Source organism: Simochromis diagramma, unplaced genomic scaffold, assembly GCF_900408965.1.
Source record: "Simochromis diagramma unplaced genomic scaffold, fSimDia1.1 OVJJ01000816.1, whole genome shotgun sequence".
Taxonomy (NCBI): domain Eukaryota; kingdom Metazoa; phylum Chordata; class Actinopteri; order Cichliformes; family Cichlidae; genus Simochromis; species Simochromis diagramma.
This window is the reverse complement of record NW_024386908.1, coordinates 627,366-649,059: the sequence shown is the minus strand read 5'-3', so window position 1 is coordinate 649,059 and position 21,694 is coordinate 627,366. Positions and strand designations below refer to the sequence as shown.

The 21,694-nt window shown below is 46.7% G+C and overlaps 1 protein-coding gene across 2 annotated transcripts; it reads left to right on the top strand.

The window, feature by feature from the left end:
- The first annotated feature begins 514 nt into the window (after positions 1–514).
- rexo1 (REX1, RNA exonuclease 1 homolog) lies at positions 515–14,666 on the top strand. 2 transcript variants are annotated; one of them, XM_040034945.1, is made up of 16 exons: positions 515–1,477; positions 2,910–4,741; positions 4,837–4,938; positions 6,101–6,311; positions 6,405–6,553; positions 6,643–6,780; positions 7,261–7,384; positions 7,522–7,647; positions 8,166–8,306; positions 8,395–8,508; positions 8,649–8,722; positions 10,937–11,047; positions 11,288–11,403; positions 11,498–11,636; positions 11,935–12,055; positions 13,444–14,666. In XM_040034945.1, the coding sequence occupies exons 1-16, from the start codon at positions 1,288–1,290 to the stop codon at positions 13,530–13,532; spliced, it is 3,777 nt and encodes a 1,258-aa protein (XP_039890879.1). In that variant the 5' UTR covers positions 515–1,287; the 3' UTR covers positions 13,533–14,666. The 2 variants fall into 2 exon arrangements, with proteins under 2 accessions (XP_039890879.1, XP_039890877.1); XM_040034943.1 differs by having other exon boundaries at positions 518–1,477; positions 4,834–4,938.
- The last annotated feature ends 7,028 nt before the right edge of the window (positions 14,667–21,694 follow it).

Sequence of the window (21,694 nt, the reverse complement as noted above, 5' to 3'; positions counted from 1 at the left end):
TGCATGTTTCCCCAAAAAAATCCAACACAATTTTAACGCAATTCAGTGCTACATGCTGAACTTGGAGGATTTAGTATCGATCTCATTGTGCTAGTATCGATCTCATACCAATACTAGCGTTGGTATTGGTACTATCGGTCTGCCCACCTCTACTAATTGAACCGAGTGGAGGGCACAAAAACCACGAGCAGCGCTTAGTTAGAAATTTGCCAGTGGAGCTGAAGGTAGGTATCACGTAGGACCACATTAGGAGCCGGCTAATGTTTTCTTTACCTGGAGGGTGTGCAATTTATTCATCTTTTTTTAAGGCAGTACAGGAAGTCTGGTTGATAGCGCCAACCACCTTCTAAATTATGTATTGATGGGTTACTCATTTTTAAACCCTCAAAGTTGTGACCATCCACAAATGCTTAATGTGGGCTTTAGAAAGATTAAATAAATGATCGAATCCAAAGGTTAATCGCATTAACAGGCTGTTTGGGTGTTCAAAGAAGTAGTTCCCTTATTTGAGACCTATTTTTAAGTCCGTAAGTTTGAGGCATTTATTTTTCTCGGCTAACTTAAAGATGGTGACTGAATAAGTTGGCACAATTCTCAAAAACACTGAGTTAAATCTGTACGGCCCAGATATGTAATTATTCCCCCTTCCTTAAACATTTTGCCCGTTGTAGTGGAAACTGCACAGGTGTTTTATCTAACGAGGGTTTCGTGAATGTTCCGAGCTCTAAAGGTGGACCAACATCTACAACCACCGTTGTTTGTGCTGTGACATGGTTTCCTTCTTTTCTTCCGCATCACCAGGTCTGTCTTCGAGATATCTGACTTATGTGAAATAAAATCTTGAAACACTTGTCTCGTTTACTTGGCTTTCACACGGACCATGAAGGGCACATTCGGGTGTTCTGGAATTAGCTTGACTCGGTGTGTTTAAAGTTCTGGACATGTTCGGGGAAATAAATGAATAAATAGCCAACATATTGTCAGCTCCCGTATTATAAACGGAGAAGTGTCCGCCTCAATCCCCTTTCGAGTGGAACAGTGACGGGGTTCAAGGAAAACGGCCGTATATTTGACTCGTTTCTACGCTCGCCGTGTAGCGGAGACGTTACGGGTCGCTGCGAGCCAACTTCACGCGAGATTTCGCTGCTCCTGACCGATTCAACATGGCGCCGTAGGAACGTTGTTATTGTTCCGTCGCTCCTGCTAGCTCTCGCTGTCCGACTAAAACTACGTAGATAAAAAAGGCCGAACGCTTTCGTGCGGGCATGAAAGGAGCATCTGGGGATAATGTTAAGATCCACCGGCTTCTTCCGAGGGATTGACTGTCCGTTTTACGCGGAGCACAGCGAGGGCCAAGGCGGCAGGAATGGGTGTAACAGACCGTACTGTCACTTCAGGCACAGCCAGCAGAGACGGCCGTCCTACGGAGCACCGGCAGATGTTAAAAAGCAGAGAGACCTTCCCTCCGCACACAAAGGTGCTCGGCATTATTCTGTCAGTTACTGAATGGACCTAAATACGTGTTTGCACAGTTTGTAGGACGAGTGTGGAGTGGCACACGGTGCTGTGGACGTGTGGGAACTGGCAGACGTGTTATTGTTTATATCGTGGATGCGGGGTACATTAAAAAAAGAAAACCAAACCAACCTTTAAGGACGTGTAAAATAACCGCAGGCAGGAAATTGCAGCAGCGCACATATTCTGATGTACTGCTACAAAATTAGAATATTGCACACATGACTGCACAAAGCGAGGCGTGAAAAACGGGACTGAAGCACCAGATGAGGCGGTCACAGAGCTGTTAATATGAGCTCATGTAAAGCAGTGAGGGCGAAAAATGTTCTACTGCACTTGTAGCAGAAGGTGAGGCGTTCATGACCGATTCGCTCTCCAGTAGCTGTTCTGGTCTCTACAGTGTGTTCAGAGGCGTTAAAAGGGACTGTGGCACATTCTCCTCGAAGAATGCTGCTCTGCATCCTACTGGACTTTGTTATATTATATGGTAATAATGAGCATTTCCAAGTAAACATTTAGGTTTTAAAATGGGGGGAAAAGAAAGAAAATGTTTTAATTAAATCTGGGCACGATCACATTCCCACACTTTGCTCATTCCTTTGCCTGCTCCCTTCTTTTCCTCTTCCCTTCTAGCCCCGTCTTTTACCTGCGCTATTCCCTCCTCTGCACATGCGCAGATCACTTTGTATCCAGTCTGCTCGACCTGAGCTGTGCCTCTCATGTACTCATTTCTAATCCTGTCCATCAGCATCCAGGCACCTTCAGCTCCCAAGCCACACATCATAGCAGGTCTCACTAACATCTACTCAAGCATGCACACGTTTCACTCATCCACCTTCATTCTCCACTGTTACACCTGTCTCCCTCTCATTCGTCGTGTATTCTGTCCTGCTTCTACCGACTCTGATTCTTCTTCTCTCCGGAGTGTAGCTCCACCTGCTGCTAACTCTCACATCCACGTTCCTGTGCAGTTCTCCTTAAACCTTTGACGCTTCCATTACAGAGCCTCTGAAGCTTTCTGTGCCATTTGTGTCCATATTTAAACGTCAACTCACGTGGTGATAGTTGTGATTATGCCCTAGTTTAACTTGATCTAGCCAACTGCATCTGATGGGAAGAACTTTATCTCGCTCTCCTTCCATCAGTCTAACAGTGACCTCACCGTCTACAAATATTTGACTACATAAGGCAACAATCATTTCCACAGATTGAGTGAGTGGCCTGTAAATTATTGCAGGAACACTGAGTTTTCTACATACAGGGACAGAGAAACAGCTGCAGTGTGAATGCATCACTTCCTGGTTAATATTTGACATGCTTAACGAGTTGGTTGTATCCGGTCATTTCTATTTAAAATGCACACAGTAAATGATCACTTTTATTCTTCCCTCCAGATCAAGGCTACGATCCCTTCAATCCTGAAGTAGTGAGACCGCAGGAGCAGCAGAATGGCAAGCCGGCTGCCTCGGGCGACATCAGTGGCGCCTTGGAGCTGGTCAACAAGGCCATCGAGGAGGTCCGCAGTGAGGTGGAGCGGGAGAAGAGGAAGCTCTCTCGGATTGGGGACGAACCGTACAATCCCAGCGAGAACGCCAGCTTGTCTTCGTGCAAGACGGACACGAGTAAAGCGGCGGGTTCGCACTTGGCCTATGATCCCGGGAGTTATCAGATCACATCAGGAGGGTATAATCCCACCCCTGGCTGCAGCAAGTACACCTTGGATTCAGACAATCAGGGGCACAACAGCAACTCTATGGAATACGTTCCCACGTCGCTGAAAAGGCCTTTGTCTCGGACACACTCGCACCAACCTCCTTCTCCTCCTCCTAGCCCAAAGCGTTCGAATAGCACGTCCTCTTCAAAGTGCAAATACACTGTGGATAATTCTAGGCCATCCACGGACATGGAGTACGACCCGCTGTCCAACTACTCGGCTGGAATCGCTGTGAAAAACAAGAGGAGCGAGGGCGCTCGGCCCGTCAGGACAGAAGGCAGCAAGGCGCACAAGCTGTCGGGCTCGGAGTTTTCCGATGAGGACTATGTCGTAGCTGCGAAAAAGCCACGGCAGCAAAGCGTAGACACAAAAAAGTACACCTTCTCTGACTCTGATGGGGAGAGCTCTGGGGCAGAGTATCGCCCCACCTCGCTTAGCAATCTGCAGCAGAGAAAAGCCGCCCACGGCTCAGACTCTTTTGGGAAGGGGAGAAAAGGGAGTGGTGAAAGTTTGCTAAATGCACTGATGCAGAGGAATAAGCAGGACTCTGACACCCAGGAAAATATTAAAAGAAAGGACAGCCCAGAGAAAAAGAAGAAAGAGGGAGGTCAGACTAGTCAGGAGAAAAGTAGCAAGACTGAGAAACTACATAAACTTGAAAAGGGAGCAAACAAATCATCCGGTAGTAAGAGTAGCGTCAGCAGCAGCAGTAAAGACAGAGGGTCGATAAAAAGCTCAAACCAGGATTCGGCGAAAAAGGAGAACAGGAGTCACGACAAGAAAGACGACAGGAAGAACACAGTGAAGGTTAAGATGTCGGATAAAATTCGCAAGGAAAGCAGGGACGAAAAGAAGAGCGACACAAAGTTGAAAACTTTGGATAAAGTGAAAACGGACTCGAGCAAGCAAGATAAACATGCAGAAAACGGCGCGAGGGAAAGCAAGAAGCCCAAAACATCAGACAAGGAAAAGGAACAGAGCAAATATAAAGAGCATCCCCACAAAAACGGGAAGCTCGATGGTATTAGAAGAGAAAAAGATGCGAAAAAAGTTAGCAAAAGCGGTTCTAGCAGCAGTAAAGCGAGCCCATCGAACAGCAAAGATAAAGCGAGGCAAAGCGTCGGCGCTTCGAGTGTAAAGAGACAGAGTTTGAGTCTGAGCCACGCTGATCTGTTTGGAGACGAGAGTCCGGACGAGGCCGAGCAGATGGAGGCGGACTATGACGACGAAACCGAGGAAGTCCTGGTGAGGAAATCTGCCGACGCCTTAAAGAGGACTCGTCTAAACAAGAGGAAAGCGTCGGAGCTGACTCCGTCCTCCTCGGAGGACGAGGGCGACCGCGACGTGGACTGCAGCAGGGCGGGCAGGGACGAGGTTGACGGCGTCAGATTTGACCTGTCCGGTTTCCAGGACGATCTGGACTTTGACTCGGATCCCATGGAGGAGTGTTTGCGGATCTTCAATGAATCCAAAGACGTGAAGAAGGAAGACAAGGGAAGGCAGGCCAAGCAGGTGCTGATGTCTGTCGCGCTTTAGCCGTTTCCTTTTTTTTGCTAATGAATTTGCTTTGATTTCAATAGAAATGTCGTGTTGTGCCCTCTCAGCAGCACTCTAGGGACTCAGAGGAGGAGAAGAGCACAGACAGCACTTTAACCACTCTCTTCCCTGGTCAGAAGAAGAGAGTCTCCCATTTTGTTGCCAAAGGAAATGTAAGTTTCTTCCAGTGTTTTTGTTTTTTCCCCGTCCTATAATCTCACAGTCAGGACCGGCAGCAGGTGTCTCCGAGGTTGCTCGTTATATAAAGAGTGAGTTTTGTGCACGGTGTCGCACACAACTACAGTCAATCATCTTACGACCTGCAGGCTTAGTTTAATGCTCATCTTTGATTGGGATATGGAGAAATAACACGTATTGCACAGTGTAACCTTTGACCCGGCTTTTCTTGCTGACGAGTCCAAGGAGACATCTTTAAATGTCTTTCATCAAAACCCTGAAATTTTACTATCATCCGCTGTAAGAAGAAATACAACAAAAACAACATAAAAGCTATAAAGGTTTCAATTTACATGTCCCTAAACTAATGAACTACTTTTATAATATTTAAGTAGAGTACTGGCAGTTGAATAGTGCCTCTAGCTGTTCCTATAACACCAATAATATTTGCATACTAAACAATAGGTTTTTTATGAGGGGTTAAACTCGATAGAAACACCACAATAGAAATAGAAAAACACGCGGCAGAAGCTTGGCACAGCGAGGAAGCTACAGTAAGAGGAGGAACGGGAGTTTCAGGGCTTCTTTGGCTGAGGAGGAGTTCGTCGTTACCACTTGAAGTCAAATGTTTGCGGCTCGTTCACGCTTCTGTTGTCTCTGTTCTTTAAACGCCGGAGTCACGGGGAGGCCAGACAGCAGACCTCGCCGCGACTCCGTGTTATTTCAGTGCAGGTGTGGGTTCGGGAAACGCGGCGGGCGAGGAAGTAAAGAGCGAGAAGGCGATCTGAGGCTGTCGGGGCTTTCCGCTCATGATTTGTCAGTAGTTAGCCAGTAACTGCTCGACTGGGCGTTTCCATACCTGTGGTGACAAAATGGTCAGCAACAATTTGGGTGATCTAATCAGCGGGTGTCAGCTGACTTTGAAGTGTAGCTTTTTTTTTGATTGCATCATCAGCTCTGTTCTGAGCAACCAAAATAACATTTTTCAGTTTTTTAATCTAAGAAATAAATTCGGCTTACATGTGGCGACCTGTGAGCTCTAACCTCTGACTCACAGTTTCATAGAGGAACTGCCTCCAGACTGATCTGTAACGGTTTGTGTTGTATGTACGTCAGCGCCTTCACTTTTAGATAAAACTTCCTGTTGTCGTTTTTCAGACCGATGCACCTTCCAGGACTGCGGTGCGGCCGTATAAGAGACCCACGGCCCAGGAGATCTGCTACCAGCGTATGCAGATGGCCCAACAGCAAGCGGCCCAGCTCTCTGCTTCGGTCAAAGCAGCCACACAGGCCTCAAGCCCCAGCTTCTCTGGAGAGAGGAAGAGAATAGCGCACCGTCCTAACCCTCAGATAGCATCCTCCAAAACAAGTACGAGTGGCTCGGTTTTCTTTGCCAAGAGGCAGAAATGGCAAAAACCTAGATTTTAAACGCTGACGTTACGTGTGTGTCTTTCTGATTTAGGTCCCGCAGACACTAAACATGCTGCAGGTCGCGTGTTATCCCCCAGTCACACCCTTCAGAGTGTCAAAGCTCAGACCACAGTCGGTATTTTGTCCAAGACCTCGTCTACCGTCACGCAGAAGAGGGTGGCGCACACACCCACCCTGAAGGTATCCCGAGCTTCCTGTAACCTGATGCGTCGGATAGTTTGCGCACGTGGCTTGAAGTCATTGTTCTCTCTCCGTTTTGACCTTTTCAGAGTACTTCAATGAGGCGTCCTGTCATCCCCACCGAGTTCGGGGCCAAAGTTCCCACCAACATCCGCCAGCGCTACCTCAACACTTTCATCGATGAATGCGTCAAGTTTTGCCCATCGGAGGACGGCGCCTTCCAAATGGCATGAACAGCACATTTGAAACAGCCTAGGCTGTTTTTGTTTTGTATGAACCATAGATGGTGAAAAACATGGACGTAGCTACAAACCTGCATTCTATCTAAAGACCACCAGATGGCGATAGCTGTGGTCCTGTAGAAGCCCGTGGGGGAAGCGGCTCACCGAACACTTGTGTGTTGATTTTATGGGCTCAGTCACTCATATCGGGTCATTTTAAATAAAAAATTAGGTCTATTTTAAAAATGGTGATCATGTTGTGTATGAAAATGGAACCGCACACTCGTTGCCTCTTTGCATCACTCTTGGTTTTTGAAACCAAAGTGGCGTTGGCGGGGAAACGGTCTTCACAAGGCTTTAAAGCGGGACTTGAGACACCGCCAATGTCGCAGTAGCTACGTCAGTCTTTTCTGCCCTCTGTGGTTCTGATGGTGGATAAAACCCGTTGATGTGCTGCAGCGGTGTAAGCGGAAAGTCTCGTTTCAGGCCCTCGATGAGGAGAAGCTGGTGTACGAGCGCAGTAGCAGTAAGAACATCTACCTCAATGTAGCTGTCAACACGCTAAAGAAGCTCCGGAGCAAGAGCAGCGCCAGTCCGTCTCCCGTCACCAGTAGGTCACCAGTAGGGGTTTCCCATACACGTTACAGTGGAGCTCTTTACATCCACAAACAACGACGTGAGTGCAGCAGATGTAGCAGGTTTTCCATATACAGTAAACATTTGGTGTTTTTTGTGTTTTCCCCGCAGAGGAGCCGGGGTCAGTAGCTAAAAGGAAGCCACAGTCCCACGAAGAAGTTCTGGGAGGTCGTCTTGCTGCCACAACCAGCTTCACTGTAAACAGGACGGGTAAACAGCAGGAGGAGAAACTCATCGGTGAGAGGACGAGTCCGATTTCACGCCGCTCTTTCTCCGGCCTTGTTAGGAACGTTTCCTTCCTCCTTTTGGTTTGCAGATTAAACATCTGATAAAGTGAAAAGTGCAGGACAGAGAAGCTGAAAGATTCTTTGTGTCAAGCAGAGACTTGTTTACTTGTTGAGGCGCTTTTACTTTAACAGTGAAGCTGTTCAGATGGTCTTGTGACAACCACCAGGGTCCTGTTTACCGCCAGCTACCTGCCCCGTGACCCGACGTCAAATGCAGCGTGTTTACGAGACTTTTTCTAAAGGGATCATGCACTGATCAGCAGCAACTAATAAATCCTGTGATATGTTTATAGAGCAGTAGGTAATTCGATTGAATCACCTGTGGTGGAAATAATCATTAGATGTAACCTCAGATCGTCTGAGCTCACCTCGAGAAGAATAGCAGTCGCGTTCGACGATTGCAGTCGTCGTCCTGAGTTTTCAGCGTCTGTGCAAAGGCGTCATTTAGGTGTGTGCGTCTCCCTGCAGGAGCCACACTGTACAGGAAGATGAAGGCGTACCTGATGACAGAGGAGCAGCTCCAGCAGCACGGATACCCGCGGCCGAACCCCGAGGCCGCCGGCAAGGCCGTCGTTTACAACCAGCCCGAGAAGAAGGGCGTCGCAGACCGTGAGTGACGCTCCCGCTTCTCCCTTAATCGCTGTTAAACTGTGAATTCATGTTAACAGCAATATGAACGTGATCTGTTCTTCTGCAGCGTTTAGCAAGATATGCTGTCGATGCGGCGCAGAGTATAAGGTCAACGTCAACGGCAGCTGCGTGCGGAAGGAGGAATGCAGCTTTCACTGGGGACGTTTGCGCAGACACAAAGGTGCGTTTGCTTTATTCATCAGAAGAGCATCCCATCAGTCTCCCAGTCGGCACCTCAGCCATCTTTGCCTTTCCCTTCTGCTTTTCATTCACTTTCTTTCATTTATTTTTATCTGCTCCTGTCTGTCTCCTCTCTTCAAGTTGCTGGAGGCTGGGAGACCAACTACAGCTGCTGTGCTGCAGCTGTGGGCGCTCCAGGCTGCCAAACGGCCAAGGTACCCTTAAAAGAAAGCACTACATAACAGGACAGCACACTCCCCATCTACATGTATTAATACTCCGTGTATTTAATACAACACTGTAAAGACTGAAATATCTTCTATATGTGGCTTTTTGGACCTTTCTTCATTCTTTTGGCAGAATTGCTCCATCTCATACAGGTTGGAGGGGAGCACTGGTTTTCTGCCGTTTCCAGTTCCTTCTACAGGTGCTTGATTGGTCCTGAGCTGGGACACTCTTGTGGTTTCTTGCTGGTGTGTTTCAGGTGTCTTGTTTAAGTTTCTTCTTCTGGGCCTGAAATCTTCGCTCAGACACTCTGTAGCTTCCTGCGTCCACCTTCACGTCTCTCACCTCGGGTCCCCTTCGCAGGAAAACATCAGCGTTGTGCAAAACTGTACCAACTGTATTCATGAACTGATGCTAGGCGCTCTGCGTCATCAACATACGCCTTTGGGAACTTTAACAAAATAGATCAGCCGTTGTTTCAGACCGCAGGACTTTTTCTTCTCGTGGCCGGAGTCGCCTACATCGAGCTGCCTTTCAGCCACTGGTAGCGGGCTGTTCATGCTGTCCTGTGTCTTCACTATGAGAAGTGTTTGCTCTGACTTTTCCCGTGGAGCTGTGACCAAGATGTTTCGTCCCACATTAGTCAGATCCAGGACCGTTAATGTTTCCCATCATTGTCTTTTTTAAAGTTGCAGAGATTTTCTTAACATCCTCACATCTGCGCTTTGACACAATCTTGTCTCACAGGTGTGACGACAACACCAATCAGGCATAACATTATGATTGTCTCTTCACCGCGGCGCCGGCTAATTTAGGGAGCAGTGAGCATTTTGTTGTGTCAGAAGCAGGAAAAATGATGAAGTGTAAAGATGTGAGTGAGTTTGACGGGGGCTGCATGACTGGGTCAGAGCATCTCCAAACTGCAGCTCTCGTGGGTGTTTTGGGTCTGGAGGAGTCGGCATCTATCAAAGGTGGAGGAAGGAACAGCGGTGGACCAGCGACAGGGTGATTGATGTATGTGGGGACTGAAGGCGGCCCGCCTGGTCTGAGTGACTTTAAAGGGTGTGTCGCTAACATCTTGGTCTGAAGCATCATAAACCTGACAGCTAAAAACGGTTTAAAGTAATAAAGTGTGCATAGATGTGTATAAAGTGCAGGTATGAAAGCACCTGATAAAAAGAGCAGGCGTGCACGTTCAGTTTCTTTTCTTTGTTTTTCTGTCTGAATGTCAGTAAAGTTTTCACCTTTGAAGACAGATTCCTCGTTTGTGTCTAAACTTGGCTGTAACTGAGAGAAATAACAAGGAAGCAGCAAAGTGCCAGTCGTGATAAGAACTGGTTTGTGGTCACGGTGCAAAGAATCCTGCACATTGCACGTCTCCTGCCGATGACCTTTCCGTGACCTAAACGCAAACTCGCAAGGTCGAGAAAAGACGAGAAGAAGATTTCTTGCTGAGAGCCGCGTTGTTCAGAATCTACTCGCACAAAAGTACCTGATAACACGCCGACAGACGCGTTTGATGAGAGTCCGCTTTGTTAAAACCAGAACGTCCTGCAGATGGAGTACAAAGGTGCATCTTAGATAGGCGGAAAGCACAACTTCGTCACCGGGGTTGGAGTTACTCGTTGCAGCTGTTCATCCTGCTGCGCCTCCGGCCTTCATTAAGGCTTCTCTGCGATGCCTCCAGCTTTTTAACTGACGGCATAAATCATACAAGCTCATAATCTTGATTTATTAAGTCTCACCCAAGGCAACAACTTCATAAGACGCGGATTTTATTAAAGCAGCGTCGTGTTCAGAGTTCAGCGGTGGGTTAGAGGTCGGTTCAGAGTGAGATGGACACGAGTCACTCATGGTTTCAGTTGATGTGTTGAATCACAGCAGGGCGCTGCATCGATTCGACCTGCGGGACGGAAACACCGAAGCCCCTTTGCTTAATATCTGGAGAATTTAACCAGCTCTCATTACGGCTGCAGTGCAGCTGCCTCCAGGTCGTTTCACTCAGAGACTTTTGTATCGTCCTGCTCTTATCTAGCAATGGATTAGCAGGAGTTGATAAAAAGCCAGCACACTCGGGGACTGATCTGCTCTTTATAGAGGTCGAATTGACCTTTTTAATACCTTATGTTACATGCATCCCTGTTTATTTACATATGTACATATTACTAAGTTTATCAGACCTAAAACGGTTCCCGTCCCCACAGCAACACGTTCAGGACGGGCGTAAAGAATCACTGGACGGCTTCGTGTCGACCTTCAGCAAACCTCTGCCTCCAGATGGAAACGCAGGGGTGTTTGCTCTGGACTGTGAGATGGTGAGTTCACCACCAAATTCAGTTTTGTGCGTTTTTATAGTTAATTTATTGAGTTTATTGTTGATTTATACATAGTTTCACCTGTGAAAACTTGGCAAATAATTATGCTTTTATGCTTTTTTTGTTACTTATATGTTTGCTAAAGAAAATCTTTATTTCAAAGAGAGTCTCTTGTGTAGAAATGAGAGAAACCTTTTGTTTTTTGTCGTTTATTCATTTTTCCCTCACCTGTGGAAACAGTGTTACACAAAGCAGGGTCTGGAGCTGACCAGGGTGACGGTCATCGACTCAGAGATGAAAGTCATCTACGACACGTTTGTGAAACCTGAAAGCAAAGTGGTGGACTACAACACGCGGTGAGTCCTGAGACAATATATCAGCCGGCTTTTGCTGCTTAACTAAACCAACAGTGATCTCGGGTCTGATTTTGATCTCGTGTGTGACTCACAGGTTTTCGGGTGTAACGGCGGAGGATCTGGAGAGCGCCGCCATCACCCTGAGAGACGTTCAGGCCGTGCTGCTCTCCATGTTCAGCGCTGAATCCATCCTGATAGGACACAGCCTGGAGAGCGACCTGCTCGCTCTGAAAGTGAGTCGCTTCTTCACTGAAGAAAATTTAAAGCGGTTTCATTTTTCCTTTTTTCCCCTTCAGCCGTCCACCCAGCTGTGCAGGTTTCCTGAAAGTCTTGTGAATATGATAACTCGAACAGGATTTTATATCGTGAGTGCATCTGCTTGGAGGGTGAGAGGTAGCGCTGGTGGAGGACGTCCTCCCTCTGCTTAAAATGTATTAACTTAACCCCACGAGGTTTACCAAACGGTCACTGCAGTGAGTTTTTTAAAAGCTATGATGTAACAGCGTGGGTGCTTTCCTCTCTGGATTGCAGCTCATCCACAGCTCGGTTGTAGACACGGCCATCGTGTTTCCTCACCGCCTTGGTTTGCCCTACAAGCGTGCCTTGAAGAACTTGATGGCTGATCACCTCAAGCGCATCATCCAGGACAACGGTGAGAACGCTGTCGTTGATTTCTTTGTAATTCTTCATAAAAATTGAGCACCGCAAACACCGGTGTTTCTCAGCAGCATCTAAACTGATCTGTGTGGAAAATGACATGAATGTTGTTTGAACTGCTCCGATTTAGTTTGGACGTTTTTGGAAAATTAGGAATGGGGGTGGAGCCTGTGAGGGCTGCGATGTGCACGGTGTCACACACACGGTGTTTCAGGATGAAAACAGTAAATTGCTGGTAAATCTTTAGGGGAGGACGGCTCTTCAGATGGATGCTGCTTCAGTCATTTTATGAAGTGGGTGAAATAATAGTTAAATGATTCAATTATAACAGCAGTTTCATGGGAATGTAGTAAACCTGGAGGGTCCAATAAAATGAAACTGAGCAGCTATAAATTTAAATCTCACAAGTTTTAATTCTGCTGGTGAAAAAGACAAAGTGCTCCAGGTCTAACTGATGTGACTGCAGTGTGACCGTGTCACCAGCAGATGTCGCTGCAGAAGCCCGAGTGTTTGGGGAGAAATCTGTGTTTTTGACCTGAAATACAAACGTCCGTCTACGACAGCAACAGCTTCACGTCCTCAGTCATCCAGGTCACGGTGGCAAGAAGGCACCTGGCTTCTTCATGTCTGAACACTTGGTGTTCACAAACCAAAAAGAAGTCCACTTGCCTTCATTCCAAGTACTCAAGACTCTTATTTGTCCACTGTGAACGACCATCTTTGAACAGAGGGCGGGGCCTATGACACCAACTGTCTGCCATCGATAATCCAGTTCTGAGATCCTTCCCTAGACGCCTCAACGCCCACTCACATCCTGGGCCCTTTGACCTCAGGAAATCACATGATAGGGTGGGGCCAGGTTTCCCAATGGGTTCACCTGAAACCCTGGCTGATTGTGACCCACTCCCGTGTTCACACCTTGGCTCGTGTGATTAGGTAGAGGATCATTAGGGGGTCCATTGTCCCTCTTGGTGAGTTACTCCCACAGAGCTTAAACTCTCCACCATTTGACCCTAGAACTGAAGAAGCTTCTCGGACGAGAGGTGAAACGTCTTCAAGCAGGTTAAAGAAGTCCAGACGCTTTTCTTTCCAAGCTCCTTAGACTACGATGACCTGGATGACTGAGAACCTTCACAGAGACTCTTATTTTTGCTGTCCTTCTAGCAGATTTTCATCCTGGCCTTCAGTCAGGAGTCAGTTGAGTTTCTTTGAAGAGCTGCTTAAAGGGATTATTTTACTCATTAAAGTCACTTTACGTGTGTTGAGAAGTTCTGAGAGCTCTTTGCCTCCGCTAGCTTCAATGACGGGAAACGTAGGAACAAACGGGGCTTAAAAAGAAGACGATGTTACTTCTTTGTTTGTAACTTGTGCGTGTCTTTTCAGTGGAGGGCCACGATTCGAGCGAAGATGCAACTGCCTGCATGGAGCTGATGATCTGGAAGATCAAGGAAGACGCAAAGGTCAAAAGATGACCTCTGACCCCTCTGCTCTGTTCTTCAGTATGATTTCCTGCTTTCATGCTGGTTGCAGGCGGACAGAAGTTCAGGAGGAATGCACTTGCTCTCACTAAGAACCTGTGGTCAGAGGAACGGGGGAGGCGGGGCGAGGGGGGGGGGGGGCGTTGAGCAGAGTTTGACATTTTAATCAGTAAAAGGCTGAGAGGTGATGATGATGCTGAGAGGAGCTCGTGATGATGCTGAGAGGAGCTCGTGATGATGATGAGAGGAGCTCGTGATGATGCTGTCTACTGTGTTTGAGATGCGAGCTGTCAGCCCCCCTCAAAGCAATAGGAGCCTCGATTAACCATGTTTTCACTCGCGGATTTTTCTTCAGTTCTAAATAATGTAAGTTAACACATATTTCTGTTTAAGGCCTCAAACCTACTCATAATTAAAACCGCTCCACGGGAGAACTAGTTAGAAAGTCGGGTCATTGTCCACTGAACGTTAGGAATTATTATGATATTCATGGCAGGCTGTACCTTCGGCCTAAATTGCACTATAGAAATGCTCTTGTTGTTTAGGGCCCAAGTCTGAGTACCTCATGTGTGCCGTAACGAACGATGTGTTACTTGTTCTTAGTTACATTTAGGTGCTTTCAGCCGTGTAAATGCGCTTCTTCGCGTGGCACCTAGTTTCCTGTCGCTGGCGCTCTGTTTATACGGCGTTTCTAACAGAGATCATTTTGTCGGTTGCCTCTCAAACCTGAGAAATACTTGATTGTGTCGGAGGGCAGAAAACAAAATAAAGTCAGCCTGTTTGGTTTGGTGTAGGATTCTCTGTGTTTTAGTGTCCAGGCACAACAGTGACGATCCACCGCTGTCTCTGCGTGAAGTAGAACCACAGGAATAGTCGTGCCAGCAGGTGTGACTTTGTTTTTCCTCCGTAAAATGACTCAATTATGTTCAGTTGTTGAACTAAGCCTTGGTTGTTAACGGCAAACAAATCTCCGTTTAGTGAGCATCAGCGAACCTGTGCTGTTTATGTTGGAAATGACTGAAAAACTACCAGTGCTGTAAATAAGCAGTTTTCCTTTTGTATTCATTTTTTTTTTTTTTTTTTTGGTGGTTTATCTTTTTCTATTAAAATCTATTAGTTTAAACTAAATGTTGCTCTGATTTCTGGCTCCATACACGCCCGTACACCTGCCCGTCATGAATCCTGTGCTGTCCTTTCCTAATGCTCCTGTCATCGTATCACACCCACGTCACCAAGCAAAATGAATCCAGTGAAATTCCCAGTCGGGAACCGGCCAACACCCAGGGAACGTGGTAGAGCGGGACGCTGGCGGGAACTCTGTGCAGCTGACGTCTGGGCAGAAATGATGTCATCGAGTCACGTCGACATCGCGTTTCCAGCAGCTGAGTGTTTCAGGAGGCGGACCCAGCATTGGGGTGTCCTAAAAATATAAAAGTTACTTAAGCTTACTTACTTTTAGGAGTCAGTTCATGTGAAGATGAGACTTGAAACTTCTCCTGTTGCTGTTGAATTGAGTGTGACACCTGTGATTCCTCTTATTTCTTTTAAGGCTGTTATTTAGAAGAACCCCTCTGTGAACTAGAAGTGCTGTTCTCTGAATAGCAGTCAGACCTCGACATGATTTTTGGCCTAAAGAAGTTTGATTGCGAGGTTCCTCTCCCCTTTAGTCCAACCAGAGGTGGCTCCTACATCACAGAAGATCTATTCTCAGGCCTCACGTGTCGCACTGGTTTAAGTATCCGGTTGAACCACTTGTGACATCACTATTTAGTGTTAAACTGAACACACACACACACCTTTCAGTGCAGCAAAGCTTAAACTTCCAACACATAATATTCTCAATCCTGTATTTTTTCCATAAAGGGGACTTTAAAGTGTGATACAGGATGTTTTCATTATTGTGCGTTTTCTCGAGCAATGTCTCATTTTAAGCTTGATTTAACAAACTGAGCTCGACATTTCGACAGTCAGGGAAGAAAGAAATAATTTCTATGAGCTCTCGAGCTGCTGAAAAGAACTTAAAAACAATGGTCTGTATGTGTATAGCTGCTTTACTCATCCCTAAGGACCCCAAAGCACTTTACACAACCAGTCATCCACCCACTGGTGATGGCAGCTACATTGTAGCCACAGCCACCCTGGGGCGCACTGACACAGGAGAGGCTGCCGGACACTGGCGCCACCGAGCCCTCTGACCACCACCAGTAGGCAACGGGTGAAGCGTCTCGCCCAAGGACACAACGACCGAGACTGTCCAAGCCGGGGCTCGAACCGGCAACCTTCCGATTACGAGGCAAACGCCCAACTCTTGAGCCACGATCGCCCCAGGAAAGAGGAAAGTTTCCTGCTTAAAGTTTGCAGCAAAGTTGTTAAAATGAGTTCAAACAGCGAGGGGCCACTTCCACTTGGATCCGTCACACAGGTGCTGTTTGTTTGCACGGCAGGTGCTCGAACTTTAGATTTTGCAGATTCTTGCTGAATTCTTGCCGCTCGGGACTTTTAACTTGTCGTGGGTCTCTGCCGTTGTTCAGATCAGAGGACTTCTTCCACCGCAGCTGCACAAATGCTTTGTGACAGTGTGACAGCTTTTTCTCGGGACAGGCCCGGGCCTCTTGCAGGCTATATGTCCCTTTAAAACAGCAGGTGCAGCCGGTTTAAACTCTCCTCTCTCCAGCAGATGTGTAAATCGTAAAAAAAAAAAAAAAAAAAGATAAGAGAGAAATGCTAAACTGTGAGGCCCATCCTTTCTTCAGTGTGTTTGCCTATTAAGCTCCTCCCGTCACATGTCAGTATGCATTTCCCCAGGCCGGGCCACGGACCCCAGGTATTAAAAGAGCCAGTTAGCAGGGATCAATACCTACACAATGTTCCAGTGACAGGGAGGGGCCTTCCTAGTGTTTATTGAGTGTTCCAGAGATTTCGAACATGTGGAGCAAAGCAGCTTAGAGGGGTCGTCTTCATTATCAAATTCGATCAGTGCCTCTCTTTCTCTGTCCCCCGTGATCACCTTTGACTGGTGGTGGTGGGAGGAGGGGGAAGCTGCAGGCCGGGACCCCAAAAGTGACCACATGCTGAGAGACGGAGGGCTGCATTATCTCTGAGAGGAGCAAAGGAACACTTTACTGCCCACATCGTGGATGGACTTAAAACTGACGTTGGAGTTTATCGAGTCTGTAATCGATAAGTCGTTAACAATAAATGATTGACCTGCTACAGCTTTTCTCGTGGACCTTTGCTTCCATGGTGCAACCTGGAGCCAAGTGCTCGTAGGCTGTAAATAGCGATCATTTTCATCATCGATGTACAAAAACTGACACACTCGGACGTCTCGTTTGGTTAGATGCACAAATCAGAACTTCAAAAATATTAGTGAGAAAGATCCCAAACACACTGGCAACACAGAGGAAAAAAGGAGGGTGGATGGTTAAATGGAAAAGACTGACCTCGGGGAAAAAGAGGAAAAGGGAAGCACTCGAAACATGCGCACAAATGGAGACTTTGGAGCAGGGATGTCAAAATCTTTTCACATCATGGACCAGACCAGTGCAAGACCTTTAACTAAGCATCGAATCCTGAGATGTCTTAATACAAGAACAAAAGTTCAATTTCAACAGCACATCTGGGTTTTTCATTGCTGAGGCTGCCTTGTATTTATAAAACACAAGGTTTTTATTAATATGCTGATTTTTCATTTATTTAATTTTTTGCTTTTACTGTGGAACCACCAAAAAACGTTCAATTGTAAATAGTTCAAATACCTGGCTTTTACACTTAACTACTTTGGTATCATATTTATTGCAACAGCAGCTGTAAAACCTCTAAAAAAATACAGTTAAAAATTCCAAATCTATGCCTTCCTTCGTATTTCTCAAAGCCTTCGAGGAGGCCGGATTGGAGTCTTTACTGGGCCACTTCGGGCCCACAAGCCTTCTGTTTGACATCCCTGTCCTAGACTACATTAAAACTTCATAAATGGTCTACACAAGCACGCTGCCCCCCCTGTTCCCCATCAGGTCATAGCACTCACTCTCTGGACTTCTTTAGCAGCGGTTGCCTGTGTAAAGTATTCGCTCCTCATTGGTCCGTACGGGCTTCAAACTCCTTTAAAAGTGCAGCAAAATCACTATTTACACAGATTTTATTGTCACTGGGTTTAAGACCCACTGAGTTTCCCCTCTGTTGGTCTGACTTCACCCCTGCTCCCCTGTGTAGCATGCTGCGGGTGCCCTTGACCCCGGGGACACACACAGCTGCCCGTCCCTCCCTGCCTGTCTTTAATCTATAGCTCCAATTAGGAGACTGATCTTTACTGAGCCCCTTATTGATCAGCCGGTGTGGCTGCTTATTACCGTGCTCCCAGGGGCTGCAGAGGACATCACAGTAAGATAACGGGACTCGAATTGCACTTTAATTGTTGTAAAGCAGAAGTTATTCAGGTCTGCTGGATTTCTTAGTGTGTGTGAAAGTTTGCTTGTAGCTGTCATAACTCATCTCCTCACTGCCTTTTCTGAGCCGCAGTGTGTATATTTGAGCTTTTCGTGTGTGTTTGCAGCCAGGTCAATGTCACTCTAAGCCCCGAGTGTCATAGTCAGTGTCAGGCCTCAGCGTGATCCTGGCACTCACAGGGACTTAAGAGGACCGACCGACCCGCCGCCGCCGCTCTCCCAGTCCCCCCTCAGGTCAAAGGCCAGCGGGCCCTATCGATTCCCCCGAGTGTTGCGCAGAAGTCTTTAGATCCTCTGCTCTCCCTTCTTCTGCACACATGCTCCCGGACTCTTGCCCCCCCCTTCAAAAGGCCTCCCAATTGTATTTTGCGTGCCAATCGATCCATTCGGTGTCCGAGGGGGCCGTCCTTTAAGATAACTGACAACTACAAAGGTCCCGTCCTGACAGGCCCTTGTCAATACAAATTAGCACTATTGATAAGTAATTAAAGAAAGACTGGGCCACTATATAAAACATCTGTTAAACAGGAGGCATTAACATCTTAAGGACCAAATAAAAAGAACCAGAAGAAGAAGAAAAGCACGGCTCCAAAACCAAAACAAACAGGAGGCGAGCGCACGCCTGAAATCGATCAAAAGCCGAGATCATTTACTCTAGTTTTGTTTTTTCTGCAAAATATTTGACAGTTTGTCGGTGGGAGGCTCATAGGTCCCCCCCCTAAACTCAACTAAGATGCACAAGTTAAAAACAGGACTTGGGACCTCACAGCTGGTTTGGAGGACCAGTCCTGATGAGACTGCACTCTCACTGGTGAAGGACCCACATTTTGAACTTTAAGGGGAGCACTGGTTGGTTTAATAAGTTATATTCAAAAGTTTTTCTCTTTGAACATTCTTGGCTTTAAACCATGGATTATGTCATTTTCTCCACACCCAAAAAGTTGTTCCTGTTAATGACTTCTAAAGCGAATATTAACCGCTACCATTAACACCTCCTAGTAAAGGCTGACTCGTTAGCTTTGTCTGAATTGACTTATCCCCTGACTAACACACACAGCCTGCTGTGTGTTTGAAGCAGCGTGTGAAGTATGTACGAGCACTAATGTCATGTTTGGTGACACCGAGCAGGATGGAAACTGTAAACCGTTCACACCGTCATTTTCTTATTGGGAGCGGAGCAGCAGGGTCCCTGTAATTCCCTCTGCTATGTGACAACAGTTATTAAACCTGCATAACACCTGCTCGGCGGTGAGGCTGTTGTCAGTGCTGTGACTCGGCCTTTTGTCTTCTATTCGCCGTAATCCACGCATGTGTAAGTGGATCCTCTAAGAGCAGGATAACTCCTCTTAAGTGGTCTTAAACTCTACAGGAGGGGCTGAAATCCACTAACTTCTCATTTACCTCTGCACTCCGGTCCTCGAGGCAAAACCAGTTTTTACCTCGGTGATGGGACGGTACCCTCTCTCGGACAGCATTCACATAAACACCGATGAAATACGGCGACAGCGTCGGTTAAAGGTCACTGGGTGTTGAGAGTTTAAAGACGCTAAAGTGAAGCGCCTCGCTTGTGTCGATGGGTAGGTGGTGAACCCGGACGAGCCCTGCCGGCCCGCAGAAGGGGGAAATGAACCGGAGTGGGGGTGGGTGGGCGAGCGAGGGGGGCTCGTGAGTGAGTCGGTGGTGGCTGCTCTGGGATGGGGAGGGTCACACACAAGCACACTCTTTGTGTGCCTCTAATCCCCCCAGCCAACACAGCTTTGGCCAGGTTTCATCATGAAAGTGCCATGAAATAACTACTTTTTTTCTCTCCTCGCAGTAAATCTCCCCTAATCCTGCGGGCTGTGGAGACAAAGGCCTCCGGGACCTAATCCTGGAGCTTTTAGTGGGGCTGAGGGGCTGGCTGACAGAGCCTCTTCTAAATGACTTATTTCTATCGGACACTAATATAGCCTGACAGCCAAGAACAGTGAAAGGAGAAGAGAGAAAAAAACAGGGAAGAGAGGAGCACAAACATTTTCACATATTTTGGAAGTCTAAGCAGTTGATTGTGTTTGAATGGGAAACAAGTGAAGTGAACCGTGGTCAACCCTCAAGTACACGGCATGGGACCAGCAGGGGGGCAGCTCAGGTGTTTTATTGCTGAGTATCAACACAAATGTGAGCAATTTCCTTACCTACAATCGATTTTTGGACTTGTTTTGCCATCAAAACATGTTTGATGCAGGTCTTTGCTTCATTTCTAAATGAAAACAGTCTGCGGTGCAGGACACTCTTCAGACTGCACCAAGCATCAAGTATCCACACAGTCATTGCTGAAAACACAGACTTATTAGCCTCACTGTGTCTGTCCACTTTACTGTGGAATAGGTTTAAGGGATAAACTCTATTAACTCATTCAGCACCGTTAAATCTCTGTTTAACCTGGAAGAAGATCTCGTCTGATGAGGTTTCCTCGTTTTACTCATTGTTAACGTTGTTTTCAATCCAAGAATAAAGACTGTAGTTTGTTTTGTAGAAATGAATTTTGCATTTTGGGCTTTAAAACAAAAGAAATATCTTCCTTTTTCTTGGTCATTGGAGTATGAGTATACGGAGAAACCTGGATTTTGTTACACTGACACAAACAGTTCTGAAACGTCTTCTCCCGTACTAAATTGTTAGGTCAGCATTCATCCCAAGAATCTGGGCTCTGATACGCTGTTGTGAAGTTTCCTATTGAGGTGTTGTCTCATTATAAAACTGTCCAGTTTGGTTTGAAATGACAAACTTGTGACAGAAAACCTGATTATAAGCTGGAGGTGAAAGAACAGGGATGCAGATAAAGTGTGATGAAGACACCAAAGAGATGCATTCTGGGACATGAGGGCATCCAGTGTTTTTGGAGCTTTGCCAGAACTGAAGTCTCAGAAATTTTGTTTTATGAGTTCTTTGCAGAAATGAGCATCAGCGTGTCTTCTTTCTAAGCCTCGAGAGTCCAAACCATGAGCTGAAAACAAAAGTGGAAATACTTCAAAGTGTTTGCTGTTAAACTACACATGGTTTTAAAAAAGTCCACCAGAAGTGATGGCGGTGAAAGTATTCTGGCTCCACACTGGTCATTTGGTGCTGGAGGACTTTATTCTTTCTGGTGATTTGATGCAGTCCTTGATTTGGTCTTGTGTCCCTGAGAGGACTTCTAATTTAGCTCAGCTGGAGCTTATAAATTGTTCTCGCAGAGTAGGGTTCAGATTAACTTCACATTGTGACAGTTCATAGGCAAAATATGGTCCCTGTTAGCAAAACAAACCCTTAGAGAAAACCCCCTCCGAGGGGGAGACTGTCAAAACCAGCGGTATGGGAGAAAGAGGGACCGAGAAGGAGAGGACAATCAAAGGCTGTTATTTTAATCTGCCCTGCCTCGGAGATTAGCCGACCACATTGTTTTAATTGTTTTAAAGGGAGGGAATGAAACGCGCTCTTATAGGGAGATCCTTGGCATAAATCTCTCAAGTTCAATAGTTTCAAAAACTTGAGCTCCTCGCATCCCCCTTCTCTCCCCTCATCCCACCTAATCCCGGCTAATACCTTTCTTTCTATTGGCTAATGGCTGAGGGGAGCCTGGGTAAACGCTTCTTAAATAGCCGTGGGTGAGAATGGTTTGGGAGAATTAAGCCCATGCCACGACAAAGAGCGCTGCTCTGCGAGGATATAAGGCCCAAATTGGACTAAAAA

Coding starts and splice junctions, on each gene's coding strand:
- rexo1 (XM_040034943.1), top strand. CDS start 1,288: ATGTTAAGATCCACCGGCTTCTTCCGAGGGATTGACTGTCCGTTTTAC. Junction 4,939..6,100: donor ATTTTGTTGCCAAAGGAAAT/GTAAGTTTCTTC, acceptor GTCGTTTTTCAG/ACCGATGCACCTTCCAGGAC. Junction 7,648..8,165: donor GCAGGAGGAGAAACTCATCG/GTGAGAGGACGA, acceptor GTCTCCCTGCAG/GAGCCACACTGTACAGGAAG.